The sequence below is a fragment of the Scophthalmus maximus genome, chromosome 16, assembly GCF_022379125.1.
Source record: "Scophthalmus maximus strain ysfricsl-2021 chromosome 16, ASM2237912v1, whole genome shotgun sequence".
In the NCBI taxonomy this organism is placed as follows: Eukaryota; Metazoa; Chordata; class Actinopteri; order Pleuronectiformes; family Scophthalmidae; genus Scophthalmus; species Scophthalmus maximus.
In genome coordinates this window covers 3,300,643-3,317,643 of record NC_061530.1, presented here as the reverse complement: position 1 = coordinate 3,317,643, position 17,001 = coordinate 3,300,643, and the positions used below count along the sequence as shown (strand labels likewise).

The 17,001-nt window shown below is 40.9% G+C and overlaps 1 protein-coding gene across 7 annotated transcripts in view; it reads right to left on the bottom strand.

Annotated features, from left to right (window-relative positions):
- llgl2 (LLGL scribble cell polarity complex component 2) overlaps positions 1 to 17,001 on the bottom strand; it is a 48,407-nt gene that overhangs the window by 10,318 nt on the left and 21,088 nt on the right. For all 7 annotated transcript variants that reach the window (XR_004785646.2, XM_035612461.2, XM_035612463.2 and 4 more), the window contains 13 exons: positions 16,278 to 16,359; positions 16,055 to 16,170; positions 15,516 to 15,674; positions 13,800 to 13,962; positions 13,536 to 13,668; positions 13,349 to 13,403; positions 13,034 to 13,188; positions 8,671 to 8,882; positions 7,203 to 7,270; positions 6,953 to 7,106; positions 4,499 to 4,603; positions 3,357 to 3,452; positions 2,939 to 3,135 (listed from right to left, as the gene is read on the bottom strand). Coding sequence is in view for 6 of the 7 variants with exons in the window: in XM_035612461.2 (XP_035468354.2) it covers positions 2,939 to 3,135; positions 3,357 to 3,452; positions 4,499 to 4,603; positions 6,953 to 7,106; positions 7,203 to 7,270; positions 8,671 to 8,882; positions 13,034 to 13,188; positions 13,349 to 13,403; positions 13,536 to 13,668; positions 13,800 to 13,962; positions 15,516 to 15,674; positions 16,055 to 16,170; positions 16,278 to 16,359 (1,695 nt within the window). In the remaining variant the exon portion in view is untranslated. The remainder of the gene's footprint in view (positions 1 to 2,938; positions 3,136 to 3,356; positions 3,453 to 4,498; positions 4,604 to 6,952; positions 7,107 to 7,202; positions 7,271 to 8,670; positions 8,883 to 13,033; positions 13,189 to 13,348; positions 13,404 to 13,535; positions 13,669 to 13,799; positions 13,963 to 15,515; positions 15,675 to 16,054; positions 16,171 to 16,277; positions 16,360 to 17,001) is intronic.

Genomic DNA, 17,001 nt, shown 5'->3' with positions numbered 1-17,001 from the left:
GTAACAGTCGGTCATCCCAGCCAACGGTACAAGTGGTAGAAAAGACATGAAAATACGATTTATGTTACTAAAATTATACTACACTATCTTAAATTTTTTTTATAATGTATAATGGTTGTAGTTTTCAGCACTATATTTTAATTTTAATAAGTTAATGCAAATATAATTTATGAGCAGTTATTTTTGGTGAGTAGTAGTGGATTTATAGTTTCGTTGTTGTTGTTTTTTTGGCGAACGCAGAGCGAGCCAGCCCCGGCTGTCAATCAAATAGACCACGCCCCTAATTATGGAGAATTTCAAACAGTAATATAATATAAATGGGTGCGTTATGAAAAAATTCACCCCCTCCCAGAGTTGTCATGAAGGGGGGGATTAGCCATTGGGACCAAAATACCAGGCTATAAACATGTCTAATTATGCTGTAAAGTTGGGCATTTTAACATGGGGCTCTAAGAGGACTTACTCGCTTTTGGAGCCAGCCTCAAGCGGGCATCTAGTGAACTGCAGCCGCATAGGCTTCATTTCTCAGCCTCAGAGTTGGCCCCTTGGTTTCATCGTGTCTCACAGGAGATTATTCTGAATTCCTACATTGTTTAATTTGTTTTTTCGGACAATGTAACCATTTGGAACGTTGCCAACTTTTACCCTGCGAACCAAACTAGGTTCCTGTTCTATGAAGTAGGATTTGTGGTTAATTTCAGTCCAACAAAGCTGGTACATTTCTTACCGGGGTAAATCACCATGTTAACTTGACCTGAACCTCTAACCTGTTCCAAAGCAAGTTAATATCAAGATAACAGATAATCTGTCAACAGCCCAACTACTGACCAATCAAATCACTGGAAATCATTCCACAGGATCCTGACATGGACAAAAGATTTTACAATTAAGTGATGAATAAATAAAAAATATCAAGAGCTCTTAAATGAAAATATCCATCCATCCATCGTCTACCGTTTTATCCATTTAAGGGACACGGGGGGGGGGGGGGGGGGGGGGCTGGAGCCAATCCCAGCTGACATTGGGCGAGAGGCGGGGTATACCCTGAACAGGTCGCCAGCCTATCGCAGGGCAACATACAGAGACAGACTACCATTCACTTGGACAACCATTCACTCTCACATATGATCAATTTAGAGTCTCCAATTTACCTAGCCCCACTCTGTATGTTTTTGGACTGTGGGAGGAAGCCGGAGAACCCGGAGAGAACCCACGCATACACAGAGAGAACATGCAAACTCCACACAGAAAGGCCCTGGTTGGTTTGAACTGGGATTCGAACCTAGGACCTTCTTGCTGTGAGGTGACAATGCTAACCACTACACCACCGTGAAAATAATGTATTAATAATAAATTATGGATAATATTATTAAATTATAAATAATGGAACTGTTACGGCCTTGGCTCCTCGGACCTCCTTTCTTTTGTCACTCATATTGTTTATGGGTTGGGAGCCTGTCTTTTTCTCTTAAAGGGGAAGTAAGCGATTCTAAAGCAATACACATTTTGTAAAAAGCCCTGGCTCAGTGAATCTAAAACAAAACAAATGGCTCAGGTCACACCAACAACACTGAGTGCAGTTTGAAAACATCACTCATCGACACCTAAAGAGACCTTCTAATGGGTGACCCTGCAATTCAGGGCTTTTGGCCTAGTGGTTAGCGAATTGGTCTCCCTGAAGTTGAGGATTTGTGGGCCGGGTCGAGCAGTAAAATCACAACAACAATAAAGAGAGAAACAAGGCTTTCTCCAAAATCACTTACTGCCCCTTTAAGGTGCATCACCCTGATCCTCTCCACCAAACCTCCACTGGGGACTCCTCCCTTGGTTACGGCTCTGGACCTCCCACATCGATGTAGTAAGCTGTTAGCAGCCAGCCACCCGCTCCACGGACACAATCAGCAGCACTACTTACAGTACCTGTGATTTCACATGAACAGTTCGGCTCTGTGTCTCTCTGGTTTGATTACCTCGCTTTGTAACATTGTTGTTGTTTGTAACTCGATATACAGAAAAAACTGTTAACTGATGAGACACTTGTTACATATTGTTTTAAGGAAATTTGGGCACTAGATTAGATAGTTTGTTACAATACATTTTCTGTTGCATCACACTAGTTATTGAATGTATATCATACACAGGAGTTATGGGTGACAGCCCCCTTTTGTTTTGTTATATTTAGAATGATTAGGCCAGATAGTCAGTATTTTCATTTGTTTATCTAACTCATAGAAGTGTGAGTAAGATGTTTTGTTTTGCTTATTTCATGGTTTGTCGTCACCTGCAGCCCGTTTCCCCTGACTCCTGCTCTTTTGGTTTTGTTTTACATTTGTTTGTGAATAGTAAACAACTGATGCCTTATTCCACCAAAGGCTTTGTTACTTCCTTCTCTTACCCTTAGACCAACTTAAGGGGTTGTAAAAGATCTAAAACTTTTTTTTTCTTTTTAGAAATAAAACATCCATTCACTGTTAGATGTTTCCAATGATTATAATTGAACATTTCAGTCAGACCAAGCTCATCCCACATTAACTACTCTCTGCTTTGGCAGCAGAAGCCAGTTTGTTGTTTAAGTTTCAGTCCAAAATAGTTTCTTCAACATGAGACAAAAAGGCAAGAATACTTAGTCAGCAATAAACTTACAAAAACTTCTGTGCTTACTTAGGATATATGTTCATTATTACTTTAAAGATCAAATCTAATTTGGAGTGGTTATTTTCTATTACACTGTATTTAGGTCAGGGAAGCCAAACCAGCTCACATGGGGAACAGAAACGCTTGTAACACACAGGCAGGTGGATTTGAGAAATGAATCAATGTGCTCAAAATCAGCTTGTGGAAGAGTGTTGAATGAAGCAGAGAATTCCCGAAGACAGCAAACTCAGTAAACTTGCTAAGCACAAATACAGCTTTGATTGCATTCTTTGTGTCTCCTTACTTGATGAGGACGTTGTTTTTCTGTTGGTAATCGTATAGGCCAAAACCGTGGCTGGTGCCAAAAGCTACTAGCTTCCACTCTGTGTGCAGTGTCAGAGCGGTGACCACAGCAGGAGGCTGGCACTGGACCAAAGCAAAGGGCTGGAAGCCTGGAGGGAACAATACTGGTTCTTCTCGCACATCCAGCCGAGCGTGACCCTTATCAACAAGAAAGAAACCAATCAAACAGTATTAGTCTGACGACTCGCATTAAATGGTATTATATTCCTTAAAAATGGACAAAAGGATAACAACGACAAGAGTAATGCAACAGTACTGTGAGATATTACAGCTTTTAGGGAATTATCAGTAAATGTTAAAATTGTAAAGAGCTGAATAGTGATTTTTGTTATTGCATTAACCTCTCCAACACTAGTTACCTTCCAGCGGAAGCCCTCTTGGCCTTGCAGCAAGTCTACAACTTTAGCCTCCACACTCTGCTCTGCTGCCTCGTCGTTCAGTTCCAGAACCAGGATCTATAAAGGCAAGACACAGAGGATAACACGTAAATAAGAAGAACAAAACATCTGTGAAGGTCCACTTTTGGCCATGACACAGTCAACCCTTCAGCTCCATCAGTGATTGTGTTGCTATGTGGGAGATTTTCACATTTCTATAAACAATTAGGACCTCCTGTCTGCAACAGGCTTCCTAAATACAAATGCACAACAGATAAATCGAAGTTCGCTCTTCCGACTTATCAATATTCTTTTGTTCAGGCATACATAGCACAAGAAAAAAGTAACACCATTTCTGTGTAAACTTCTTGCCTTGGCTGCTGAAACAGTAAATGGTCACAAACCCATGAAAGACAACGAGAGGCTTGAGTCACTTAATCAAGGCTTATCTTCCATTCTAACTTCTGGGCTGAAAGAGCAGCAAGACAGGCTGAATATCGCAAAGACAAAGGAAACAAAGAATTCAAACAAGACAATAAAGCAAAAAGGGTCCCACAAAATAAATCTTTCCAAAAAGACAGGTCCTAAAATTGAAGCATGCATTGCAGAACTAATTGACAGGTAACGCAGAGACAATATTTGCATTATTAACCTGCCAGAAAAAAACTGAAAGCAGCAACGCATATGGTCTTGTTTTCCTTGCTCCTAAAATCATCGCCTACTCTTGCCGGCGAGAACATGGAGGTGTTAAGTGCTCACTGTAGAGGGCCATAGAATAGTACCAGTGGATCACAAACATTGGTCTGAAAGATGCTATGGTACACAATTTTCAAGTTCATTCAATATTTATGAATGAATAAATTGATCAAAATGTTTAATTACATTTTTTTTATCAATTTTAAATTTGAATTAAAAAAATACATTTGGAAAAAAAAACAATTTCAAATGGTAAAAACAATAACATAATAATTTGACTGCCTAAAAACTATTTCAGAAGAAATTGAGATTTGGTTGTTTATGTGGTGAAAATAATTATCCAAACTTATTGATGAACAACAAATTTAAAGAGCAATCTGATGTGGGCCAATTTTGGGCTTTACACACACACAATACAGTCATCTCACCTGTCCAGCAGTGCCAGCAACAGTCAGATAACCACTGTATTTACAAAGATGGATCTTCTGAATGCCGAGTCTAGGGTCATCGCTGTAGGGGTCAAAACAGCCAACCTGGACAACACACAATTAAAAATGATTTAGCAGTAATTACGCATTGCACTGTCATAAAGTTGAAGTTTCAAAGACAAATGAAAAAATTGGAATGATGAGACGCTTATATAACATTTTTGACCCTAGTAGAAGTCAAACTCTAAGAACATTAAATCCTAAACTTCCCATAATGCAACTTTATTTCAACTCTTTATTCAGAGTATTCAGCAAGGTTATAGAGTAGGCAGCAAGTGGGAAAAAGTTGCTAGGGCGGGTTCAGGGGAATACAGCTCTAGAAAATAAATCTGGTAGTAAAAACTCAAAATTGGTGGCCTCTGGCATATTTTGATGCCACTAATCCATCATATACACAGATCTTAATCACTGCATATTTTAATGAGTTTTTCTATGCGATTATTAACATGTACTAACATGAAGTAAAAAATCATAAAGGCAAATTAGGAATTAGAAATTTCAAAATGGATTTTCTAAAACAGAGCAAGAGAAAATGACTCAGAGGATAACTAAAAAGTAGATTGTAGTTAAAATGTATGATGTAGAGAAACATGGATCATGAAGATTACTGCAGGAAGTTGGATAATCTGACATCAACAGCTAAAAAAAGTTTAGCGAGAAAGAAGAACAGACATGAGTCATTCCTCTGTTCTCCTCCATCTGCTGCTCCTGTGATTCACTGCCTGCCGGATTCTTGGCCAACTAACAATCACTTAGACTACAGACAGACAGCTTTTGTTTTAGCTTCTCCATAACAATTTGTTATAGTTTAACCCATGTGCTGTGGTTGTATTTATTTCCAATAGTTTGCAACAGAGCTGTGATCAGATATCAGAATGTTGTGGTATTTGGTAGAATTTTTTTAATTTTTTTTTTAATTGTGTAGATTAGGAAACACTCAATCTTTGTATTGGATTTATATACACGCGAAAAGATAGTTATCAATATCAGTTGGTGCTGTAGCCTCCAGATATTGACAAGATTCACAGAACTCATTGGATTATTTAGAGCTACAGTGGAGTTAGAAGGAGCAGTAGATTGGTTGGAAGACTCCTCAATAAAATAGTCCAATATTGCATTGTAATCTCCCGAAGTAATTAAATGAGTGACTATTCAGAAGATAGAGAGGCTCTTCCACTAAACAGAAGGTTGATGGTTCGATCCCCGGCCCCTCCAGTGCACGTGCCGTGTCCTTGGGCAAGACAGACACTTAACCCTAAATTGCCCCTGATGGCTCTGCAAGCAGTGTATGAATATGTGATGGGTGGTCAATAAGACTAGACAAATGCTATATGATTAGAGTCAATTTAGCATTTAAAACCTTTCCTTTTAAAAACAGAATCATCAAAACTGTGAGCATATATGTTGACAATATAAGATAACAACCATTTGGGCCAAAAATGGTTCAAATACGTGGAACATTTTGTCAAACTAATGGCTTACATCTCTGGCATTAGAGGGAAATGTTGACTTTATAAATCTGAGTGACCCAGTTACATTTCAGCCTCCATTGATCAGTATGTTTGATATGGTAAGATAGTGACGTTAAGAGGAAGAAAATATTGCCTCTTCAAATTGGTCCTAAAACCTCTGCCATTCCAGCTCAGAATGGTTAGACTGCCACTGTGTGGCGAAACTGAAGAACTATAGGCCGCCATAAAGACAAGATTAACTTAGTTTGATACGACATATTAAAAGGAACATTTGAGCTAGTATGGAATAATGTGAGCAGAAAATGACAGAACAACCGAAAACATAGAATCTAGAAGGAGACACGGTGGTTTTGGGTCCGATATGGGGCGTTGTAGGTGTAATAAACCTGTCTGAGAACTACAACAATCAAAGTCTGCAACAAAGGCAGTTTTACCTTTCTTCCAGGAAACAGGTTTCGCCCTTGACAGTATTTCTTCCATAGTTGCTCACAGTAAAAAAAATTGTCTTTGAAGTATAGATTATGAGTATAATTTCAGCGAGGGTGTAGCAGAGCCTACCAGGAAAGTGTCTAATCGGTGGTAGAGGTGTCTCCTGATTTTGATATAGCTAGGGCCAAGTTAAAGCAGGGGGAATTTCAAAAAATCTGTTAGGGGGCACAATAGAATGTCAGCATACCATTTGCATGACCCACAAAATATAGTTTTCAAAGCATGTTTAGACCCTCAAAAATCCATTGAAATACAGAAATTAAGGGGAACAACAGAGGGCCTAAATAAAGCTAGCAGCATCTCCACTACAGTTTCGTGTGTGGTTGACTCAATAGAGCATGGGTTTGTCACCCATTAATCTACAGTCTTTTCCAGATGAATCCACAATCAGGAAGGGACTTCACTGTAGATTGTCTGTATTACTATCACACACCTTTCTGAATGGCGGCCACTCTCCTTCCGTGCCTTGGTTCAAGTTGTCATTGGGGTCAGTGTCTGTGTGGAACACTCCAGCTGTGCTTAACTTGTACATGGGATATAGACAGACACCTGATGCATCCCAGAAACACACTGTTCCATCCTCATGCCTATATACACACAAAGAAACATGATATTGTTTACATGATTCACAGTCTGTCAAGGAAATGTTACAGTAGATATTTTCAAAATTCAGCTTTACTGACCCTGTGAGCAGCAGGTCTCGCTGTGGAGGGTCTGGGGCTAGGTTCTGGCCTCCCGTTATTGGCCACGGCTGCATGAATAAAGGGGAAACTAAAGTTTAACAATAATACCACGTTAATGCCATCTGTTCAAGCAGAAATGAAGCAATGTGTCCATAGTCAGAACATTGCATACCTTATATCAGTGGTTCCCAACCCTTTTTCCTTGGAGCCCCCCTTGCTTGTGTCCAAGATAAGCCAGGCCCCCCCACCCTCACACACGCACCAAAATAATAAATTGATACTTCCTATTCTCTTTGGTTTACCCTGTACGGATATATATATATATATATATATATATATATATATATATATATATATATATATATATAAAATTTTGTTCTTCAAAGATATGCAGTCAATTTTCAGACACATTTTATATTTAAGTGCAGCAGAGAGGTTAATCTGCACTTCTGGAGACATCTTCTTACTAATCCTGCTGATTATTCAAGAAATGTGTCAGTCAGTCTGTCAGTCATATCTGGAGAACGGTCAACACCCGTTTGTGCAGAAGCGCAGCGTCAGTCAAAGTTCAAAGTTCAAAGTTGCTTTATTTCGTCTCCCAAGGGAGAAATTTGTCTTGGGTGGGGAAATCTCTGCATCAATAACACTACAACATACAACATACCACATAGGCATCCAGTCAACAAACCATATAAAACCACAGTAAAAGTACCCTAAACATTTGGGCTACTCAGAAATGAGTTGTGCAAATTGCCATCCATGTGCTTGTGCAAAAGAGCTATCCCACCAACATTTGTTCTGTTCTACCTAACATACCTTACAAACACTCATTCATACTTACATAATCATCCATGCATCCAGTCCATTATATATACATTCATTTATCCATTTACCACTTCCCATGCATTCAATCCTAAATAAATATACATTCATTGCTCCACTTATACCCATACATTCAGCCATGTGAATACATTACTTCCTACATTCAATCATGATCACCGCTTTTCATTGATGAGCTTGATTGAGAGAGGGATGAATGAATGTTTATACCTGTTGTGTTTGCACAGAGAAACCCTGTACTTCCTTCCTGAATTCAACAATATATATTCAGAATACAACAGATGGGACCTGTCAGATAGAATAGTCTCAGTCTGACCTATTGTTGCCTGATCAAAGAGCTCCTGCGGGTTGAGAGGTGCTGGTGTTCCTATAATTTTGCCTGCTGTCTAAACTAGGTTAAAGATCAATCACCACAGCTCAATTACTGCAGGTCACTTTTTGCGGCAGCCAGCCACACCGCGGGCCAAACATGCATGTTTGTTTCAAATATAAATTTTGAAGCAACTTGTAATATCATAAAAAACACTAAAATCCCAAATTATGAATAATATTGAACACAAAGGGGCAAAATTCTAACTCCCTGGACAGCTTCAACTTTCAACTTTGTCAACATGTGCCCATGGTGTACCTTTTTGGAGTAGTGTGTGTTCTGCAGGTCTCCAGCAGCAATGATCCTTTCCCACAGTTTGAGGGGGATGACAGAGATGTGGTGGGAGCAGGTGATTGCTGAGCTGTGGAGGGGAACCAAGTATGGTGTCTGAATGACTGGCCAGCCCTCCGTCTGCAGGTCAATCACCACTAACTCCTCCTCTACCAGGACCACCAGCGCACAGGGATCTCCTGCAGATGAATAGAACAGAATTACAACAGTGGTTACATATGGTGGCTGTGGCTCAGGAGATAGAGAGGTCGTCCACAAACGAGGACTGTGGTTTAATCCCTACTTTCCCTAGTCAGTGTCCTTGGGCAAGACGCTTAACCCCAAATTGCCTCTAACTGCTATTCCGGCCCTGTATGCATGTGACAGAGAGAGTGCTGTGTGAATGGGTGAATGTGACTTTTGCAGTAAATGCGCTTTAAGTGGTAGTTAAAACTGGAAAAACGCAAAATATTGGAAGGGGATTGATCATTGTACATTTTCTCTGGTAAACACCTAGTTTATCTTTTTTTATGGGCAGCTGTGGCTCAGGTGGAGGAGCAGGTCGTCCCACAGATGGTCAATGGTTTGATCCTCGGTTCCTCCTTTACCCCTTATATTAAACTAGGCTGCACACAACCCTCTAATACAGCATGAGCATTATACAGATAGTTAGATAGATAGATAATAAACTCCAGACAATAAAAATAAATAAATAAACTATTTAGGAGAGTAACAACCCTTTTCCCCATGTGTTCATTTTTCTTTCACAGAAATATAACACGTGATAAGAGTGCCAGCTTCTTCCTCATATCTCCAGCAGGTGTGACTGTTCCTTTGTTTTAGTTTGGCCAATTTACTTGGGGTTCAGTAACTTATATGAAGCAGTTTTTTTCTGAATAAGAGGCAACCAACTATTGTCTTTTGTAATTTTAGCCTGGTCTAAGCCGAAAAACCCAGATTGCTTCATTAAATTATTATTTTAATAATTAGGGCCCGAGCACCGAGGTGCGCGGACCTGGGGCATTGCATGCACCAGGGCCGCATGCACCGAGGTGCAAGGCCCTATTGTTTCCGTAAGGATTATTATTATTATTCTTATTATTCTTATTCAGCATCGCTCACTCATTTTACACCCTGTTCCCATATACGCAAATACGTGAAAATTGGCACACACGTTAAGAACTGCTCCCGCTACTCAGGCCCAGAGGCCCGGCGCTGGGTGTGGCCCAGGGCCTCCACAGCGCCCCCTGGAAAAATCAGCAGGTATAGGAAAAAAAAATTTGGCATATCCTACATAAATGAAATTTGGGAGGCAGATACATCTTGTCGGTACTGACAAAAAACCTCTTGGCAAAATTTCCTATGACCAACAGGAAGTCGGCCATTTTGTGTCAAAATCCATATTTCACGTGCCATATTTTAATGAACTACTCCTACAAATTTCACATGAGCAACTTCAAATTTGTCGTGTGTCATCTAAAGACCCTTGGGATGAAACGATATCAAAAGTTTGAGTGTACGTCAGAGCCCCCCGCTGTGACGGCGTGGCGAAAATGTGGCGAATTTCGATCCCTCGCCATGAAAACGGAAGTCGCTCGTAATCGAAGGTACATGCTCCGAGCGGACCCAAACTTCTCAGGCATGATAACAGTCTCGCCCTGAACAGATTGCCATGTCAATATTGGACATAGGTCATAGCGCCACCTACTGGCAACAGGAAGTAACATGTGTGTACACTTTTACGCCCTCTGTCTTATAGGTTGACCACATCATCATCAAATTTGGTCAGCTAAGTTGTAAGAAGTTGCTAACGTGGTACTATGAAATTTGTGACCATATGTCAAACGCTGTCGCCATGGTGACGCCTTGTTCGCCATAAAATACGAATACATATTTGAGGCACTTATGATGCTTTGTGTCTCACGAAACTTGGCAGACATGTTCAGAGTGGTACGTGGATATGTCCGATATGTGTCTTTTGTCCAATTGTGTCAAAATGGCTCCATAGCGCCCCCTACAACACTTAAAAGTCAATTATCCCACCTTTAAATTTGACGTAGAAGAACCAAATTCGGTGGGCTCATGTGCCTCCCGACGACCTACGAAAAAGCCTCTTGGAGCAATTAGCTCCGCCCAACCGGAAGTCCGCCATTTTAATTTTACCTTGGCGTAAGGGGCGAACGGAAGGCGAAGTACTTTGACGAACTCCTCCTAGGCGGTTATTCGGATCCGCCTCAAACTTTAGCAACGCGTAAAGGAGGCCTTCCGGATCAAACGATATCAAAAGATTTACTCCACATCGAAAGGCGTGGCCGCGGTGAAGCGTGATTCGCCATGAAGAGGAAGTTGCTCCAAATCAAAGGTACATGGTCTAATCTGATCCAAACTTCTCAGGCATGATAACAGTCCTACCCTAAACACATCTACATGTCAATATTGGACATAAGTCATAGCGCCACCTAATGGTAACAGGAAGTTTGAAATTGTACTTTTACGTCCTCTGCCTTGCAGGTTCACCGGAGCAACTTAAAATTTGGTCAGCTTAGTTGTGAGACATGGCTGATATTGTACTGTGAAAGTTTTGACCATGTGTCAAACGCTGTTGCCATGGTGACGCCCTGTTCGCCATCAAATACGAATACATGTTTGAGGCACTTGGGATGATTTGTGTCTCACGAAACTTGGCAGGCATGTTCAGAGTGGCAAGACAATATGTCCAATATGTGTCTTTTGTCCAGTTGTGTCAAAATGGCTCCATAGCGCCCCCTACCTCATTTAAAATTCAATTATCCCACCTTTAAATTTGACGTAGAAGAACCAAATTCGGTCGGCTCATGTACCTCCCGACGACCTACCAAAAAGCCTCTTGGAGCGATTAGCTCCGCCCAACTGGAAGTCAGCCATTTTGGATTTTACCTTACCCCTATTGGATTTTATTTTATCCCTAAGCAGTGAACGGAAGGCGACGTACTTTGACAAACTCCTCTTAGGCGTTTATTCGGATCTGTCTCAAACTTTAGCAACATGTAGAGGAGGCCTCCCTGATCAAAAGATATCAAAAGATTTAGTCTACATCGAAAGGCGTGGCTGTGGTGAAGCGCGATACGCCATGAACAGGAAGTTGCTCCAAATCAAAGGTACATGGTCTGATCTGATCCAAACTTCTCAGGCATGATAACAGTCCCACCCTCAACACATCTACATGTCATAATTGAACAAAAGTAATAGCGCCACCTAATGGTAACAGGTCGTTAGAAATTTGACTTTTACTTCCTCTGCCTGGCAGGTTCACTGGAGAAAACTCAAATTCGGTCGACTTAGCTGTGAGACAAGGCTGATATTGTATTGTGAAAGTTTTGACCGTGTGTCAACCGTAAGTCAACCTTTTTGATGTTTCGACCTGAAGTCTGTCGGTGCCACGAACTGAACCGGCTAGGAAGACAGCATTTTCAAAGTGAGGACACGGGGAAGAGAAATCGGCGCGTCCCGACCGGCCGTCGCGAGACCCGGCGGACGCGTGGAGAGCGGCTGCCGGCGCGTCCCCGACGGCAAGAGTGCGAGGGCCCGATCATCGCTGCTCGCAGCTTTAATTGTATATTGCTTTCATGTGATATATTTAGTCACGTTAGTACAGTCCCGTCTTAAACCAAAAATGTAATTAATAAAATGGATTAAACCTCAATTTTCAAACTTTTTTTAGATAGAATGCAAGGTCTTTTCTCTCCTTTGTGTCAATTGGATCAGATCTTCCACATGACTCCAAAGACCCAGTATTACATACACCAATTATATAAAAGCAACACCAAAAGATGACACCTGTCTCAAGGCTGTTTGCACACTCACCAGGGCAATAGTGGTAGTTCTGTGATTATGTTTACATGAACACAATAAACCAGGTTGCTGGAAGAAATTCAGTTACAGCAGGAATACAACAATAGGGCTGCCATTTACCGCGTTTTGTCTGTCACATTCATACACTGCTGGAAGAGCTGTCAGAGGCAATTTATGGTAGAGTGTCTTGCCCAAGGAAACTTTGGCATAAAGACTGGGGGAAGCGGGGATGATAAGTGGACGATTGTCTCTTCCTCCTGAGCCACAACCATCCCAATGTTGAAAAAACAAACAACAGATTGCTGAAGAGAGCCATAACCAGTTCAAAAACTCTTGGTGACAAAGAGTTACAAAATATAAACCCATGTTTGGTTACTAAAATTCAGGATCAAAGGAGTTTGGTTTGGAATAGATAGTAACTATAGTTCATAAAAGTATTGCTAAAAAGTAGCATTTCCATAATGGAGTATAATGAGTGAAAGTGCAATGTCAGTTGTTGGTGTTGGTATGTGTTGCCTGCCTGTGTGTTGTGGTCCATCTCTGATGACAAAGAAGTCAATGATCCTGGATGTGAAGTCCAGAGCCACGTGTTTCTTATTATGGATCACTGTGACACAGTGTCTGTCCCCATAACTGGCCCTTGGCATGCCACCACTGAACAGCAGGAGTGGAGGTCTGATACGAACAAACAAACAATCACAAATACATGCACATTCAAGTTCACAGTAGTTTACTTTGAAATCAATGGCTAATGTGGGTGACATAAAACTTCTGGGAAATAAAGTTAAGCATTGTAATGATAAGGGCAATAGAGCCCTGTGTAAAGTGAACTTACCCTTCTTCCGTAGGCAGCTGAATTATTTTAGAAATGGCCTTACAAGGGAAATGTCCTGCAATAAGACAGGCCATCGTCAGGCCATTGTCATTTCATGTTTGACAGTAAGGACAGTGGACAACCGAAATTTCATCATGCATTTGTGTGATGATAATAAAGATTAATTAATTTAACTTTTTCTCCTCACCATAAGGTATGTCTGATTTCTCCTCCTCCTCATTCACATCGTCTCCACCCACCATCCATCGACAGTAACTTCCATCACTGTGCGAACTGAGGATGTAGCTCCCATCCTCTGTCCACCAAACACTCTCCAGTTGCTATGGTTACATGAAAAATACAAAATGCAACTATCACGATTATGCATACTTGTTTTAAGATATAAGTTATATATGAGTGGCTGTGATTCCATTTAGGTCACAAACCTTATACTGGGCAACAAAACTGTTACCTGCGTGGCAGGAATGTGCTGGCAGGCACACTGTTTCTCAAGATCCCATATGACCATGAGACCTCGTCCATAGCCTATAACAACCTTGTTTGGGTTGACTGGGTTCTCTTCTAAGGCTTCTACATGTTCCAGATTCCTCCGGCCAATGTAGTCGTCTGGTACACTGGAGAAGAGGGAAAATGATTGAGACAGACAACAAAAGCCTTGAGAATGTACATCAACATAGGAGTTAAAAAGCGTTTTATTAAATCCGCACTATATGAAGGGGGCTGCAGCTATTGCCCTGCAGAGGTGCCAAAGCATCCATTTAGTTATGTATCTGGATGACCTTCTCCGGTAAGCACAATCAGAACAGTAAGCCAGGACGCACATGTGTATACTCAAGTCACCTATCCAGTAGCGTACCGTGGGGTTTCAGTCAGGGCCTTCAGTAACGAATAGGATACACCAAACACTGAAGCAGGGATCTGCAGTGTTTCTCTCCCTGAAAAATGTCCCCCTGTTGCTCGCAGGCCATCATTTATCGGATAATGTGCGATCAGCCCAGGCAACTTCTGTTGTGCAGAGACCTGCTTGTCACAAGGAGGGGGAATGGTGTCCCACCCAGAGTGACTGGCTCTGTTGGCTACCGTTACAGGCCTACAGCGTTTGTTCGACGTTAAGTCAAGTAAAGTGTGACCCGTGAATTTAATTACGTTTCTGTAAGTTGTGGTTGTGAAAAATAAATCCGTTGGGTAGGCTGTATTGCTGTGGAATGAGTACTCAATTGGCCCTCGAGGAATTGATGCGATCCCTCAAACTTGGAATTTACTACTCGTGCCCATCCCTAAAGTATACCAATACCCTCTGGAACTCCATCCCTTCAGAGATCTGCAATGGTCCCTCTGGACATTTTTTTTTTAAACTGCTAAACTGCTGTTCACCATGGACTACAATCTTTAATGACCTTTTTGTCTGTGTATGTGTGTTTAAGTGAGAAGTGTCCTTGGGTCCCTTGAAAGGTGCTATAAAAATATGCTAGTATTATGAAAATACATACATACATACATACATACATACATACATACTATTTAACATGTTTACAATAAGGGCACATTGTATTACATCTCTCCAAGTCCATTTCTAGTTTTATGTGTTTGGTCTGAAAAAATTCTGATCGACCGTTTCATAAAATAGCGCCTCTGACAGGAAGTACGCCACAAATTCTTTTAGCTTCTGAGCGTTGTTTGTCTGCATTTGTTTTTACCAATGCATGGTTGATGAGCTTGTAAATGTAAGGGTGATGGTTAGGGTGACCTTGCAGAGAATCAGCACGATTACCTTACAGAATATACCCAAATCCATTTAAATATACAAACTTGATGGATTTACCAGGTCAACCGCTGCACGCAGCTTCATTTTTGGTGACGGACAGTCTCCAAAAAGCGGTAAAAGAAGTGGTGCCATCATTTACTAAACCTCATTAGACTTCAGATTGATGCAACACAGCATTAACCTACTGAGCACCAACTCTTACTCCAAATGCTCAAGTCACAGAAAAGTAAGAACTCTGACCTCCTTTGTCAGTGTTATTTAAATTACAAATGTAAACAACAATATTGATTTTTCAGCAGTTATACCCTTACTTGACTTAATATTGAAAATGAATTAAGATGGAGAAAGCTTGAGTCTACAAATTATGATGATATCAAGTGTGTTGATGCTTTGGTTGCCAACCTGCTGGCAACTTGGTCAAGACTGATGTTCCTCTCTTCCAGCTCTCTGAACCCAGGGACTTCAACTATGAAGACATGTCCTCCCTCTGTACCCAAAAGCAGAAGCTCCCCTGACGAGTGGGCCAGCACTGCTGTCACTCTGGTCACACTTGGGGGAGCACTGAGAATGGGAAAAAGAGGAATGATGAGACCATTTGGTGGAATGATGGGAAACTACTATTTAAAAGCATGGTTACCACAATAATGTATAAGCCTTTCTTGATGGATAGCCTTTTTTAATAAATAATTCCAAGAACAAAGGAGCACGTGGAACTAAATGAGTTAAAAACACAAGTTTTAACCAGTATCAGCTGTTGCAGCAACATTCTAGACACTTTCGTAAGATCACTTAACTCCACCTTGATTGCTTCAGAGTAATTGGAAAGTACTGGATCAGGGAATTTTGTAAGGCAGAAATTACAGTCCAGAAACCAAAAGTAGCTAAGTATCCATACAGGAAAAGGGTAATGGAAGGGGTAAATTAAGGCACGTGTATTTTACCCAGGTGGTCCCGTGAGCATGAAGCGTCCTATCTCCAGGAGCTCTGACAGTCCCTTATGGGCTCTTAAAGTCCACATGTGCAGACTGTTGTCATCCAGCAAAGTCACCAGTTCAACCTAAATATTAGCCACATATCAATCACAAAAGTCACAGGGCATTTCGAAGGGCAATAACAGCAATACAGTCAGCATAACTTGGCTTTGTGTTTATTAATTTACTGTACCTGGTGGGGGAGGAAGTGAACCTGTGTGACGGCAGCATTCTCATCATGTAGACCCATGAACTCCACACCTGGAGCTCCATACCTGATCAAGGTCAAGGAGAAACTGGATCTGCGATTAGTCACATTCAGAACAAGTGACTATAAAAACATGGGTCTGAATTACAGACCAAGTTCAGTTTGGTATGGCTCTCTTTAAGTGACCTGGCTTCACAGAGCCCATTATGGACTATATTATCAGCTGACTCAGCCTTATTGTCTCATGACAAACAAATCATTATGAAAAAATTCTTTACTTTCAACTTACTCAGTGTTATGTAATGCGCAACTAGTTGACAGGTGTATAAGTAAATGAATAAGAAGGTTAATTTCGCTTGACAGTACAGCACATATGCAGCTATAATCTCCATTCATATGGTCGTCAATTACTTCCTGTTTTTTGGAGGTGTTGTTTTAATCCAAGTGGACATTTTGTTAAGTAAAAATGTTTCATCTATAATTATTATGGAAAACAAGTGATTGTAGCAAGTTTGAGCAGGTGAATGTTGATTTCACCAACTTTAAAGTCTGTTACTGATTTGGCCAAACAGCAAAGGAAAAAAGGCCTGTAATCTGATTATATTATGTATTTAATAATTTATTTCTGCATTAATTAATCAATACTTGTGTATTTTTTTTGTCTTTCATAGTACAAGCAAACCTTTGCAGCAGTGCCAGGGCTGCTGGA